Source organism: Schistocerca cancellata, chromosome 5 (assembly GCF_023864275.1).
Source record: "Schistocerca cancellata isolate TAMUIC-IGC-003103 chromosome 5, iqSchCanc2.1, whole genome shotgun sequence".
Lineage (NCBI taxonomy): Eukaryota > Metazoa > Arthropoda > Insecta > Orthoptera > Acrididae > Schistocerca > Schistocerca cancellata.
Genome location: NC_064630.1, coordinates 119,071,538 through 119,085,331, shown reverse-complemented (window position 1 = coordinate 119,085,331; position 13,794 = coordinate 119,071,538). Strand labels below are relative to the sequence as shown.

General features: G+C 43.3%; 1 protein-coding gene across 1 annotated transcript in view; it reads left to right on the top strand.

The window, feature by feature from the left end:
- LOC126188029 (3'-5' exoribonuclease 1-like) overlaps nucleotides 1-13,794 on the top strand; it is an 88,307-nt gene that overhangs the window by 33,768 nt on the left and 40,745 nt on the right. The window contains exon 3 of the mRNA XM_049929451.1: nucleotides 2,538-2,826. Coding sequence (XP_049785408.1) covers nucleotides 2,538-2,826 — 289 coding nt within the window. The remainder of the gene's footprint in view (nucleotides 1-2,537; nucleotides 2,827-13,794) is intronic.

Genomic DNA, 13,794 nt, shown 5'->3' with positions numbered 1-13,794 from the left:
TATTTCTTAATAAATGTCGTCTTATGTATCCTATATGTACAAATCATATCTATGTTACATTGAGACAAGGGTTCAGAGGAGGTATTATGTTAGCTATAGAGACAGTTTTTTGTGCACTTCAATCCTCATTTGGTCTGAAGTAGGGAGCTGATGGGTTGGCTTTCCCTCATACAAGTGAAGACAGTCCTCAAACAGATTCTCAATACTGAATGTTGGGGTCAGAATCTGCTAGGCTCACTTACGAACTAGAAACCTAATGGTGATGTAAGGTGTTTTCCCCGTTATCATTAATAATATAAGAAATCAAACCACGAGACAGCACTTGCCAGATAAGCACAGTAGTGGAAAGAAAATGACCGATGGGAATATCTGCATTGGAATTTAAAAAAAAATAAAATAAATCAATTTTGAACTTCTTATCTAATTCACTGAAGGACTTCAACATTTAAACAATTTCAGTAGTTGCTTGGAACTCAAGAAAGTCATCTGACAGCCATACTGGGAGCAATATCACCTCTGGGGAGGAGGCAGGGGTGGGAGTAATTGAGAGTGCTACCTTCAGCAGTTAGAAGTTATTGATAATACAGATTAATAAAGTTGCCTTTGTAATATAGAAAGAATGCAAGAATTCACAGTGTGTTTCCCATGTGCAGATGTGTAGTGCTGTTCGGATTTTTTCAGTTTCTTGTGGTTAGGTGCGAACACATGTGATTTGTCATTGGAGGACTTCAATTAAATAATGGATATACTAGCTAGATGGAAATAGCATTCATGGAAACACAGACTTGGCATGATTAACTAAAGTGAAACTGCATTTGTTTACATGGAAACCATAAGTGTGATTTTCGTGTAACTTTAATATGGTGTCACTTTGAACTGCAATACAGCTTGGAGAAAATTTTTGCAGAAGTGGCAAGAACCAACTGGAAATGGTGCATTAAGATTGATACTGACCATTTAACATTGCTCTAAGAGAGGTGTTTCTTTTATTCATCCTTGTGGATCAAAGTAAGGCTGTCAACACTTATTAAGACTTTTAAAAATGTGTTGATATATATTTTCTTACTAATCAATGGTATAATATGTTGCATAAGATATTATTTGAAGACCTTTTTGACTTAGGTAATCATTTGTTTGTTGTGTTATTTTGTATGGTTCAATGGCAGTTTTAGCAATGACAGTTTTAGCACTTTTGAAACGATATTTAACCGATGAATGTTAGTATGTTTTGAAGGCAGTGAAAAAGATCAAATAGGCACCATTGCAGATCTTTTGTGTTCAAAACAGATTGGTGCTTACTGCTACAGAAGTTAAAAAAAAGTACTGTTAGTACAGGAATCTTCAGTCTAAAAGTGTTCTGCAATTGATTTTATCAGGACAGATACAAGTTGCAATCAGAATGTTTTATTTTTACCAGTTTTACTCTATAATTTTACAAGAGCATCATCAGAAACTCTGGAATTTAAAACAACAAAATGTTACAAAATGGGAATCTTACATTGACAGCACCTGCTCTCTCTAAAAGTTCTGTGTGTCTTTGAGTAATTGTGCCACTTGTTCCTTGTGTAAAAATCCAGTCCTTAGCTGACCGTGTATGACATGCTATTGCTCAAACATGCCTGAATTAAAAAAAATTGTATCCTTCAGAAGGTAGATTTATGAGAACAAAAACATGCGAGTTATGGCAAATAAAAATGTGGAAGAGTTGTGTGTGTTGGAATATTTTTTCCCACTAATTGAGTTATTGTGTGCTGTTACTGGTTCTGTCTATGTGGTCTGAGTCTTCTGTGAAGTATCAGTAACATATCTGTTGTTATATTACTATGTATTGTGCATTATGAATCACTATTTGATCCAGTGTAATTTTGCTGACTGTTCATTGTGATAATGTTTCTGTACGGTAATAGCTGACATTTGATGATTTTCAAATTTAAAGGCCATATTAAGACATATAAAACACAATGGGGATCCTATGGATTTGTGATCTGTGAAGAATTTTTTGTGCTTTGTTATTTTGTCCTTTATTGGAGTATTTGGTAGATAATAGTAAGAAACCATCATGAGATTATTCTGATGTTTTTGTTTTTCACAATTGGTGATGTATTTCAAGGAGTAAGTTAATTTGGGTGAATAGAACAGGAAGTTTACTCATACTGGTCTCATATTTCTCAGTATATCTAAATGAAATATACATCTATGGGAATAGGGTAAAATTAGTGCAAGTGTATCACTTTAAATTTATATCATTTATCAGCTTTTGATCCTGGACATTTGAATCATAATGCTTTTACCAGTTGAGGTATCTGCCACTACTTCTGTCTTGCAGTTCCTTAGTTATGTTAATGAAGTATGTGTTTTTTCCAATACAACTAAAATTTGAGGTTAGAGTTCAAAAAGTCAATGTTGACTTTAGTAATCAGTTAAGTATGTTAACATCTGATTAAAAAGCAGTGTCTCATAGATGTACTTCAACCCTTTCTTTCCATGATTACAGTGGTTTGATTCCTTTTAAATTCACATGTTGGTCAAATTTCCAGGCATGAAATAATAGAGTTCCCAGCAGTACTGGTAAATTCAGAAAAGCAAGAAATTGAGGATTGTTTTCAGTCATATTGTAGACCAACTGTAAAATCAACACTGTCTAAATTTTGCACTGAATTGACGGGAATCACTCAGGAGCAAGTTGACAAAGCTGATACATTTCCAGAAGTTCTGTCACGTTTTGAAGCTTGGCTGGTGAAACATGGACTTGGAACGAAGTACAAGTATGCCATCGTGACAGATGGGCCTTGGGATATGGGGAGGTTTCTGTATGGCCAATGCCAGGTGAGTAATTCCAACAATTGTGTAAATTAGTAGTCAGTATATGTGTATCTCGCAACACTGAGTTGTTTCTAATTGATTTCTTTTGCTATTTATTATTAGATTTTTATTTCTTTTCTTGCTTGTTATGAGATCAATCAAGAGTTTTCCTGGTGTTTAATCTGAAATCCACCTATTTGTTGAATGTGATTTAAATGTTTTAACGTTTGTATATAGTTTTCAACACTAATGAACCTATGTCAGATTATAATTAAAGGAAACTTATTACACTAATAAATTGCAAAATGTTTAGTAATGCTTCAATAACATTATTTTATATTTTATGTGCTCAGGATGTCTTACTTTCTCTGGTTTCCTTCCTGTCTACTGATGGAAGAAAAACCTTAAATGAAAGCTAGCACTCTTATTGTTGTTTTTGTTTATACTATATGTTGTTTTGTGTGTTTACCAGAGCTGCTCCAGTTTTTCTTATTTCGGCTGTATATGCTTCTCATCTCCTCAAAAAAATTTTCTACTATTGCTTTGAAATGAAAAATATCCTGTTTTGTTGAAAAGAATACTGGTGTTATTTGATGCACCAGTGTAATCATAAAGGAAAGAGGCTCTTAGTTCTGATAAATTTGTACACACTCTGAGATGTAACTAATGATGAGGAATGTTGAGTGGAAATTACATGCTTGTAATTAATTAAAGAGCAGTTATAACATTGTGAAATGCAATGAAAGGATCCGCATGAATACCGATGTGGTATGTGAGAAAGTTTTAGGTAGTCTGGCAAGTTTTGCAGAGAGGGAGTAGTCAGGGAAGGACTGTGGAGAGGGCAGGAAGACAGAGAAAGGTGTTGAGATGCTCCAGGAACTACATTGTGAACATGAATTAATAATGAAATAAAGACAAATGGAAGAGAAGCAGTGTGTATGAAGAAGTGAAGATGGGAATAAGTGCCACATGTGACATGATCAATAAGAAAAGAAATCAAAATTATAAAAGTGAATCTAACTTGTTGTTATTTAGTAAGCTTTGAAAGTGAGATGATATAATTAATAAGGCACAGGAGAAGGATTAAGGGCAAGGTTTAAAGTATCCTTAGTGACAGGATCACTGGGAACATAGAGAAAGATTGGATAGGGAAGGAAATAGGTTGTGCCCTTTTTGGAGGAACCATTCTGGCATTTGTCTTAAATAAGTTAAGTTCCTAAAACATTATGTGGTTAGATATTGCAATGCAATAGTATTTGATGTCTTTAAAGAGACATCAGTAGATCTGGTTACATTCCCAATGTATACAAACTGTCGGATGAAATTAGCAGCTTGTAAATTATTTTTTATTATTCACCGATAGTGCTGTGGTCTAGAGGAAAATGAGGACGATATTTTTGTTTCTGTTTGTGTCTTCCATGATGTGATGGCAGAGTGTGTAAGTGTCAGACTACAAACTCAAATGTTCAAGTGTCAGTACTTGATTGGTCCTAGAATTTTTGGCCACTTATCTACGTCTACGTCGATACTCCGCTAGCCACCGTATGATACCCTGTACCATTACCCCCTGTGGGCTGGGGGTTAGAATAGGCCTGAGGTTTTCCTGCCTGACGTAAGAGGCGACTAAAAGGAGTCTCACACATTTCGGCCTTTATGTGATGGTCTCCTGTAGGGTTTGACCATTTTTCAAAAGTTTCCCAAAGAGCGAGCCAATTGAGGAAGGGCACCGTACGTGGTGCTTCATAAAGACCTATCGCATCCTTTGTTGACGCGGATCTGCACTTCTGCTCATTCTCCAACTGTTGGGCTAGGTCACCCTCCTTGGTGTGTATTTTTCCATCAACTGTGCAGTATTGTTTTCTACGCTGGCGATGATAATGGACTTGTTAGCCTGGTTGCACCTGATATCCAGCACGGTAGCCAGTCCGTTGTGGTGGGGTCGCCATGTACCCTGTTGGTTGTAGCCCCCTGACCACACAGGGATCGCTCTGCTGATGCCTGTGCCGTTAACTCCCCGCATATGCTGAGTAGTAGATGCCCATCACCCTGGGGCATTGGGACGCCCAGCAATGGCCATCCTGCCAGATGGCCTTTGCTGTGTCTGGGTGGCACCCATGGGGAGGGCCCCCGGTCGGAGTGGGTGGCATCAGGGTGGATGACACACGACGAAGCATAGTGCACCATCTCTTGCTGGTGGTCAAACACCAGCAGTCTCTTAAGCGTTCATGGGCTCAATTCAATGCACAGGAGTATGACCCCAAATCATTCCCCTTTGTGCCCACACCATGGGAGGAATGTCAGGCTAAGAATTGCAGCGGCTCTTATTCACCCCGGTACCTTGTATGTTCGAGAGCTTATGGGGAAACTTTCATGACAGTGAAGCCCCAGTTTTTTGTTGAGCATTTAGAGGACAAGTTTGGGGAGGTGGAGGGCTTGTCCAAAATGCGCTCTGGGTCAGACTTGATCAAAACAGCATCTTTTGCCCAGTCACGGGCGTTACTCGCTTGTGACAAGCTGGGGGATGTTTCTGTAAGCATCACACCCCATAAGAGCTTAAATATGGTCCAGGGTATCATATTTCACAGGGACCTACTTTTGCAGTCTGATGATGAGCTGCACACCAATTTAGAGTGGAGAGGTGTACATTTTGTTCGGCGTGTCCACCGGGGTCCAAGGGATAATCAGATTGCCACCAGTGCCTTCATATTGGCCTTCAAGGGTGATACACTACCGGAGAAGGTCAAGGTGATGGTCTACGGCTGTGATGTAAAGCCCTCCCCCAATGTGGTGCTTTAAATGCTGGAAGTTCGGCCATATGTCTTCCCGCTGTACTTCTAGTGTCACATGTGGAGATTGCGGATGCCCATCACATCCCAATACTCCATGTGCCCCTCCTCCCATCTGTGTCAACTGCAGAGAGCTTCATTTGCCTTGCTCGCCGGACTGCAGGATGCTCTGGAAAGCAAGGAAAATCATGGAGTACAAGACCCATGACCGACTGACCTACACTGAGGCTAAGAGGAAATTTGAACGCCTACATCCTGTACGTGTGACATCGTCTTACGCTGCCGCTGCAACAGTTCTAGCCCCATCAGCTCTGCCAAGCCCAGTCACATCTCGGAGCCAGAAGACTACACCTGCCCCATTGATGGTGGGGGGCACTTCCCTCCCTATTGCTCCTGCACCACCTACTTCGGGAGCAACACCCCCCTCCCCCTCCCCCACCGCCCAACAATTGGGGATATCAGTCCCCACTTGTGTGCCAGAGATGCATAAGGGTTCTTCGGCTCCTCTCACTAAGAAGGGGTCCCCTGGGTCACTCCCTTCCCAGGTTTCTGCAGTGGGAAAGATGACATCCGCCAGTGACTGAAGAGCCCAGAAGCAGCTGGTCATAGGGCTTCATGCTCATCCTCAGTCCCGGAGACTGAATCAGTGAAGTCCTCCCAGCCAGGGAAACCCAAGGAGTAGTGAGAGAAATCCAAAAAGAAGATCCCCAAGACCAAGGGAATCGCGATGGCACCCACAACACCACTACCTACAAGCTCTGTGTCTGTAGATGAGGTGGAGACTATGGCGTACAATGAGGACCTAGGTCTTGCCAGACCCTCAGACACAATGGATATAGACTGCTCAGGCAATAAATTGGTGGCAGCAGGTGACCCCGAGGCATAAACTGCCTCATTGAATGTTCCATGCCTTCCCAGTCCCACGAAGATGTCATCGTCCAGTGGAATTGTGGCGGTTTTTTCCACTGCCTGGCTGAGCTACAGCAACTGTTAAGCTTTACACCTACTTTCTGCATTGCCCTCCAGGAAATCTGGTTCCCGGCAATGCGGACCCTTGCCCTCCAAGGCTATAAGGGATATTACAGGAACTGTAGTGACTATAGTGGAGTGTCAGGTGGAGTTTGCGTTTATGTCCTAAACTCAGTCTGTAGTGAAAGTGTGACCCTTCAAACCCCTCTTGAAGCTGTGGCCATCAGAATAAGGATGACGCAGGAAATAACTGTCTGCAACATATATCTTCCTCCAGATGGTGCAGTACCCCTGAATGCATTAGCTGCACTGATTGATCAACTCCTAAACCTTTCCTACTTTTGGGAGATTTTAACACACATAACCCCTTGTGCGCTGGCACCGTGCTTACTGACTGAGGCAGAAATGTCGAAACTGTACTGTCTCAGTTCGAACTCTGCCTCTTAAATACTGGGGCCACCACACATTTCAGTGTAGCTCATGGTAGTTACTAGGCCATTGATTTATCAGTTTGCGGCCCAGGACTTCTCCTATTTATCCACTGGAGAGCACATGACGACCTGTGTGGTAGTGACCACTTCCCCATCTTCTGTCACTGCCCTGGCATCAGGCTCATGGACGTGAGCCCAGATGGGCTTTAAACAAGGTGGATTGGGGAACTTTCACCTCTGCTGTCACTGTTGAATCTCCCTCACACAGGAACATTGATGTGATGGTTGAGCAGGTGACAACAACAATCCTTTCTGCAGCAGAAAACCCGATCCCTCTTTCTCTAGGGTGCCTGCAGCGAAAGGCAGTCCCTTGGTGGTTGCTGGAAGTCACTGAAAGAATTAAGGAACATCGACGAGCTCTACAGCGGTATAAGCGGCACCCTTCCCTGGAGCATCTCATAGCCTTTAAACGGCTCTGTGCCCACCATCACCAACTTATCAAAAGGCCAGAAGCAGGAGTGTTGGGAGAGATACATCTCGGCCATTGGGTGCCATACGTCACCTTCCCAAGTCTGGGCAAGGATCAAATGTGTTTTCGGGTACCAGACTCCAACAGGTGTTCCCAGTGTTAACATAAATGATGTGTTATCTACCGATGCAAACGTGATTGCTGAGCACTATGCTCGAGTCTCTGCGTGGGAGAATTACCTCCAGCCTTTCGCACTCTCAAACGACAGCTGGAAGAGAATGTCCTCTCCTTCACTACACACCACAGTGAATCCTATAATGCCCCATTTACAGAGTGGGAGCTCCTCAGTGCTCTTGCACATTGCCCTGACACTGCTCCTGGGCCAGATCGGATCCACAGTCAGACGATTAAACATCTCTCATCTGACTACGAGCAATATCTCCTCGTCATCTTCAACTGGTTCTGGTGCAGTGGTGTCTTTCCATTGCAATGGCAGGAGAGCACCATCATTCTGGTGCTCAAACCCAGTAAAAGCCCGCTTGATGTGGATAACTATTGGCCCATCAGCCGCACCGACGTTCTTTGTAATCTGCTGGAACACATGGTGTGTCGGTGGTTGGGTTGGGTCCTGGAGTCAGGTGGCTTACTGGCTCCATGTCAGGGCGGCTTCCGCCAGGGTTGCTCTACCACTGACAATCTTGTGTTCCTCGAGTCTGCCATTTGAACTGCCTTTTTTCCATCGCAATGGCAGGAGAGCACCATCATTCTGGTGCTCAAACCCAGTAAAAACCCGCTTGATGTGGATAAATATTGGCCCATCAGCCGCACCAACGTTCTATGTAAGCTGCTGGAACGTATGGTGTGTCGGCGGTTGGGTTGGGTCCTGGAGTCATGTGGCCTGGTGGCTCCATGTCAGGGCAGCTTCCGCCAGGGTTGCGCTACCACTGACAATCTTGTGTCCCTTGAGTCTGCCATTTGAACAGCCTTTTCCATATGCCAACACCTGGTTGCTGTCTTTTTGTAATTTACAAAAAGTCTATGAAATGACCTGGCGACATCATATTCTTGCCACATTATATGAGTGGGGTCTCCAAGGCTCGCTCCTGATTTTTATCCAAAATTTCCTGTCGCTTTGTACTTTCTGTGTCCAAGTTGGTGCCTCCCATAGTTCCCCCCACATCCAGGAGAATGGGGTCTCGCAGGGCTCTGCATTAAGTGTATCTCTATTTTTAGTGGCCATTAATGGTCTAGCAGCAACTGTAGGGCTGTCCGTATCACCTTCTCTGTATGCTGACGACTTCTGCACTTTGTACTGCTCCACCAGTACTGGTGTTGCTGAGCGGCATCTACAGGGAGCTATCCACAAGGCGCAGCTATGGGCTCTGGCCCACAGTTTCCAGTTTTTAGCCACTAAGTCATGTGTTATGCACTTTGTCGGCGTCATACCAATTATCTGGAACCAGACTTTTACCTTAATGACGATACACTCAGTGTAATGGAGACACATCGATTCTTAGGATTGGTTTTTGATACCCGATTGACTTGGCTTCCTCACCTTCGTCAGATTAAGCGAAGTGCTGGCAGCACCTCAGTGCCCTCCGCTGCCTGAGCAACACCAACTGGGGTGCAGATCGCTCTACACTGCTGCAGCTCTAGAGAGCCCTTGTTCAATCCTGCCTTGACTATGGGAGTCGGGTTTATGGTTTGGTGGTGCCCTCAATGTTGTGTTTGCTTGTCTCAGTGCACCACTGTGGTGTTCGCCTAGCGACAGGAGCTTTTTGGACGAGTCCGGTGACCAGCATCCTGGTGGAGGCCGGAGTCCCTCCATTGCAGGTTAGGGGTGGGCAACTGCTGGCCAGTTATGTTGCACACATTTGTAGTTCTTCTGCGCATCCAAATAACCACCTCCTTTTCCCACCCACGGCAGTTCATCTCCCGCATCGGCAGCCCAGGTCAGGGCTTCCAATTGCATTTCATGCCCAACCCCTTCTTTCTGAACTGGAGTCCTTGCCTTTACCACCTATACTTGAGGTCCATTCACATACACCTCCATGTTGTACACCTAGGCCGTGGCTTCGCCTGGACCTTTCACATGGCCCTAAGGACTCAGTTAACCCTGGCAGCTCTCCACTGTTACTTCCTCTTGATTCTTGACATGTACAGAGGCCATGAAGTGGTTTACACTGATGACTTGATGGCTGATGATCACGTCGGCTTTTCGTATGTCCATGAAGAACATACTGAACAGCATTCCTTGCCCGATGGCTGCAGTGTTTTCACTGGCAAGCTGGTGGCTATATCTTGTGCTCTTGAGCACGTCCGTTCATGCTGTGGGGAGTTGTTTCTTCTGTGTACTGACTCCTTGAGCAGCCTATAAGCTATTGACCAGTGTTACCCTCTTCATCCTTTGGTAGCGTCCAACCAGGGAATGGTCCAGTCATTCAGTGGTGTTTGTCTGGACCCCAGGTCATGCCGAAATCCCAGGCAATGAACTTGCCGACACGCTGGCCAAACAGGCTCGCAGAAACTGCTTATGGAGATCGGCTTCTCTGCAACTTACCTGCGTTCAGTACTACGCCGCAAGGTTTTGCGGCTTTGGGAGATGTAATGGCAGAACCTCAGTACGCACAGCAAACTGCATGCCATTAAGGAGACTATGAATGTGTGGAAGATCTCCACGCGGGCCTCTCGCAGGAACTGGAGTTACTGGACTTTTTGCCATTAGTTTTAGCTGACAAAGCCTCATCGGCTAATTTAGTTTTACGTTTTATACGTGACTGTAGGTTTTGTCATTCTATATAAGTTGTCCTTGGATGTTCTCCACTCTAATGCTTTTAGACTGGATGTTTTAATGTGCCGCAAAGTGGCTGGCTTTTCCTTTTTATTCTTGTGTTCGGCCAGCCACGGTCATAGGCTCTCTTGTTTTATCCCTTCTACCTGTTTCTTCCTTCTCTTTGTGGTTTTCTTTACCTGTTTTGTCCATAGTAGTGTTGGTTGTCTTTCTTTCGCTCTTCTGGTTCTCCTGTTCTCCTGTTATTGTGCTGTAAGTCTCCTTTCTTTTCTTCCTTCCCTTGAGTAATTATTTTACTGGGAACAAGGGACCAATGACCTCACAGTTTGGTCCCTTCCCCCCTCCTTTAAACCAGCCAACCACCCTGTACCATTACTAGTAATTTCTAGATAGAGCGAGGGAAAAATGACTGACTGTATACCTCCATATGATCCATAGTTTTATCTTTGTGATCCTTATGCCATTTTATGTCAACAGCAGTGAAATCAGTTGGCAGTCAGCTTTGGTCAAATGCTGGTTCTCTAAATTTTCTCCATAGTGTTCCTCAAATAGAATGTCACCTTCCCCAAAGGGATTCCCATTTGAGTTCCCAAAGCATCTCTGTAACACTAAATTGTTGTTCAAACCTACTGGTAACAAATCTAGCAACCCACCTCTGAATTGCTTCGATGTCTTCCTTCAGTCCGACCCGGCATGGATCCCAAACACTTGAGCAGTACTCAAGAATAGGTCGCACCAATGTCTTTTATGTGGTCTCTGTACAGGTGAACCACTGCTTCCTAAAATTCTCCCAGTAAACTGAGTCGACCATTCGCCTACCCTACCAAAGTTCTAATATGCTCGTTCCACCTCATACCTCTTTGCAACGTTATGCCTGGATATTTAAACAACTTGTCTGCTTCAAGCAGGACACTAGTAATACTGTATCCAAACAGGTTTCATCTCCCTACTCATCTGCATTAAAGCACATTTTCCCATATGTAGAGCTAGCTGCCATTCATCACACCAACTATAAATTTTGTCTAAGTCATCTTGTATCTTTCTGCAGTCACTCAACTTTGACACTTTACCGTACACCACAGTGTCATCAGCAAACAACTGCACATTGCTGCCCACTCCATCTGCCAAATCATTTATGTATGTAGGGAACAACAGCGGTCCTATGACACTTCCCTGTGGCACTCCTGACAATAAACACTCACCATCGAGGACAACATACTGGATTCTATTACTTAAGAAGTCTTCAAGCCACTCACATATCTGTGCCCCTATTCCATATGCTTGCATGTTTTTTAACAGCCTGCAATGGGGCTTAATGTCAAATGCTTCCGGGAAATCTAGAAATATGGCATCTGCCTGTTGCCCTTCACCCATAGTTCTCAGTATATCAACTGAGAAGAGGGCAAGCTGAGTAATGCATGAGTGATACTTTCTAAAACCATGCTGATTCATTGATAGAAGCTTCTCAGTCTCAAGAAAGTTTGTTATATTGAACTGAGAATGTGTTCAAGGATTCTGCAACAAACTGGAATTAGGGACATTGATCTGTAATTTTGTGGGTCCATTCTTTTACTTTTCTTATATACAGGAGTCGCCTGTGCTTTTTTCCAGTTACGTGGGACTTTGTGCTGTGCCAGAGATTCATGATAAATGCAGGCTGGGTAAGGGACCAATGCCATAGAATACTTTTTGTAAAACTGAATTGGGATTCTATCCAGACCTGGTGACTTACTTGCTTTCAAATCCTTCAGTTGTTTCTCAATGCCAGGGATGCTTATTACTATGTCATCCATACAGGTGTCTGTCCAGTGGTCAAATGATGGTATGTTTGTACAATTCTCTTGTGTGGATGATTTCTTGAACACTTTGGCTTTTGTCTTGCTATCTTCAACTGTCACACCAGATTGGTCAACAAGGTACTGAATGGAAGCTTTAGAGTCACTTAGCGACTTTACATAGGACCAGAATTTTCTTGGGTTCTCTTGATAAGGTGTGATGGTAGTAGTTGCATGCTTCGTGCATCTTTTCACAGAAGCGCAAATCTCTACTAACCTTTGCTTGTTGCCATTTGTGCATTCTCTTTTGAACCAAGAGTGCAATAGCCTCTGCTTCCTCAGCATCCTCTGAATTTTGTTCTTAAACCATGGTGGGTCTTTTCCATCATTTATCCACTTACTAGGCACATAAACCTCCAGACCACGAATTACAGTCTTACCCCCTGCAATGAATCCATAAACAACCCAGTCTACACTTGGTAGGTTAAAGTCAAACTAGCATTGCATGATCTGGTTATTTATGTGCTACTGACATAGACTTTCTTTGAATGATTCCAGAACTGTCACAGCAGAATTGGGTGGCTGGAAAAAACATCCAACAATTAATTTGGCCTCTGATGCATCTTTTTGATATACATTCCATCACTCGCTAAATATCTCAGAGCTTTCCACTTGAGAATTCAGACAGCTCTCGGTCCCAAGAATAATTTGAGATAATTGTAGATTTCATGAGTGTCTGCCTGTGTTGTGTATCACTTGTTTTACCATTGGTAATGATTATTATGAATGAGAAATTAAAGTCGCACAATGATTCGGAGTCCACAATAAACTCTAGGCCCCACTGTAACTGGCCGATTTCAAGTGGAACTCCTTGTAAAGGGTCAGACAGCATTCAGGATGTTAGATGGTGGCAGTTGCACTCACACCCACCACAACAACACTGCACACTTATGGCAGAGGTGTTGGTGTTACAATTCATGCGATCTGATATTTTGCTGGTATGTTTCTAACTTGTAGATTTTTCAAGGTTGCAAGTTCTCCAGGTTATTCTGACAAGCAAACTTGTTGCCATCTTCAGATGGTTTCTGATGATTGCTACTGTGCTCAGTCAGCATCCTATTTACACTAGCTGTTACCCATCCTCCCATTAAGTCACTCTGCTCCTGTCGTAGTCCATGTAGCCCTCGTGGTGGGAATGGTGACAACGGACTGCAAACTGTGGCGTCCAGTGTGTCTGCGCTGTCTCTCTCGGGTGCAGACTTCACTGTACAGGAATGCTTTCTTTTTTCTAGGCTCAGTGCAGGATTCAGCACCTGACTAAACTTGTAGGCCACTATTTTTCTTAATTAGCAATCATGGATGCTAATTTCAATGGCCTCTTTAATCACACAATCCCAGGAGGAGGAAGACTGCCTAAGTATCTTGGTTTTGTTGTAACCTATGGCAGGACCTCTTTTTATGCTATGCTTGATCATGGCTGAATTTAATGGTCTGGCACAATTCAGTGTGTCGTCCTATGCTCATGGAAAGTATCTTCTGCTGTGTGACAGTCTCTCCAATGTATGATTTGTTGCAATGGCAGGTGTTGTCTGGTAGACCCCAGAGATCTTGATCATCCTTCATTGAATAGACTTAGCAGTGTCAAGGTCATGTCATGTCATTAACAAAACAGTAGAAATAAGTTGATTTTAGTTGGGTGTGATATACTGCCTTCTCTTCAAAATCACCTATGAAAAAATTCACCACCACCAGCAACAGGTGACCCATGGTG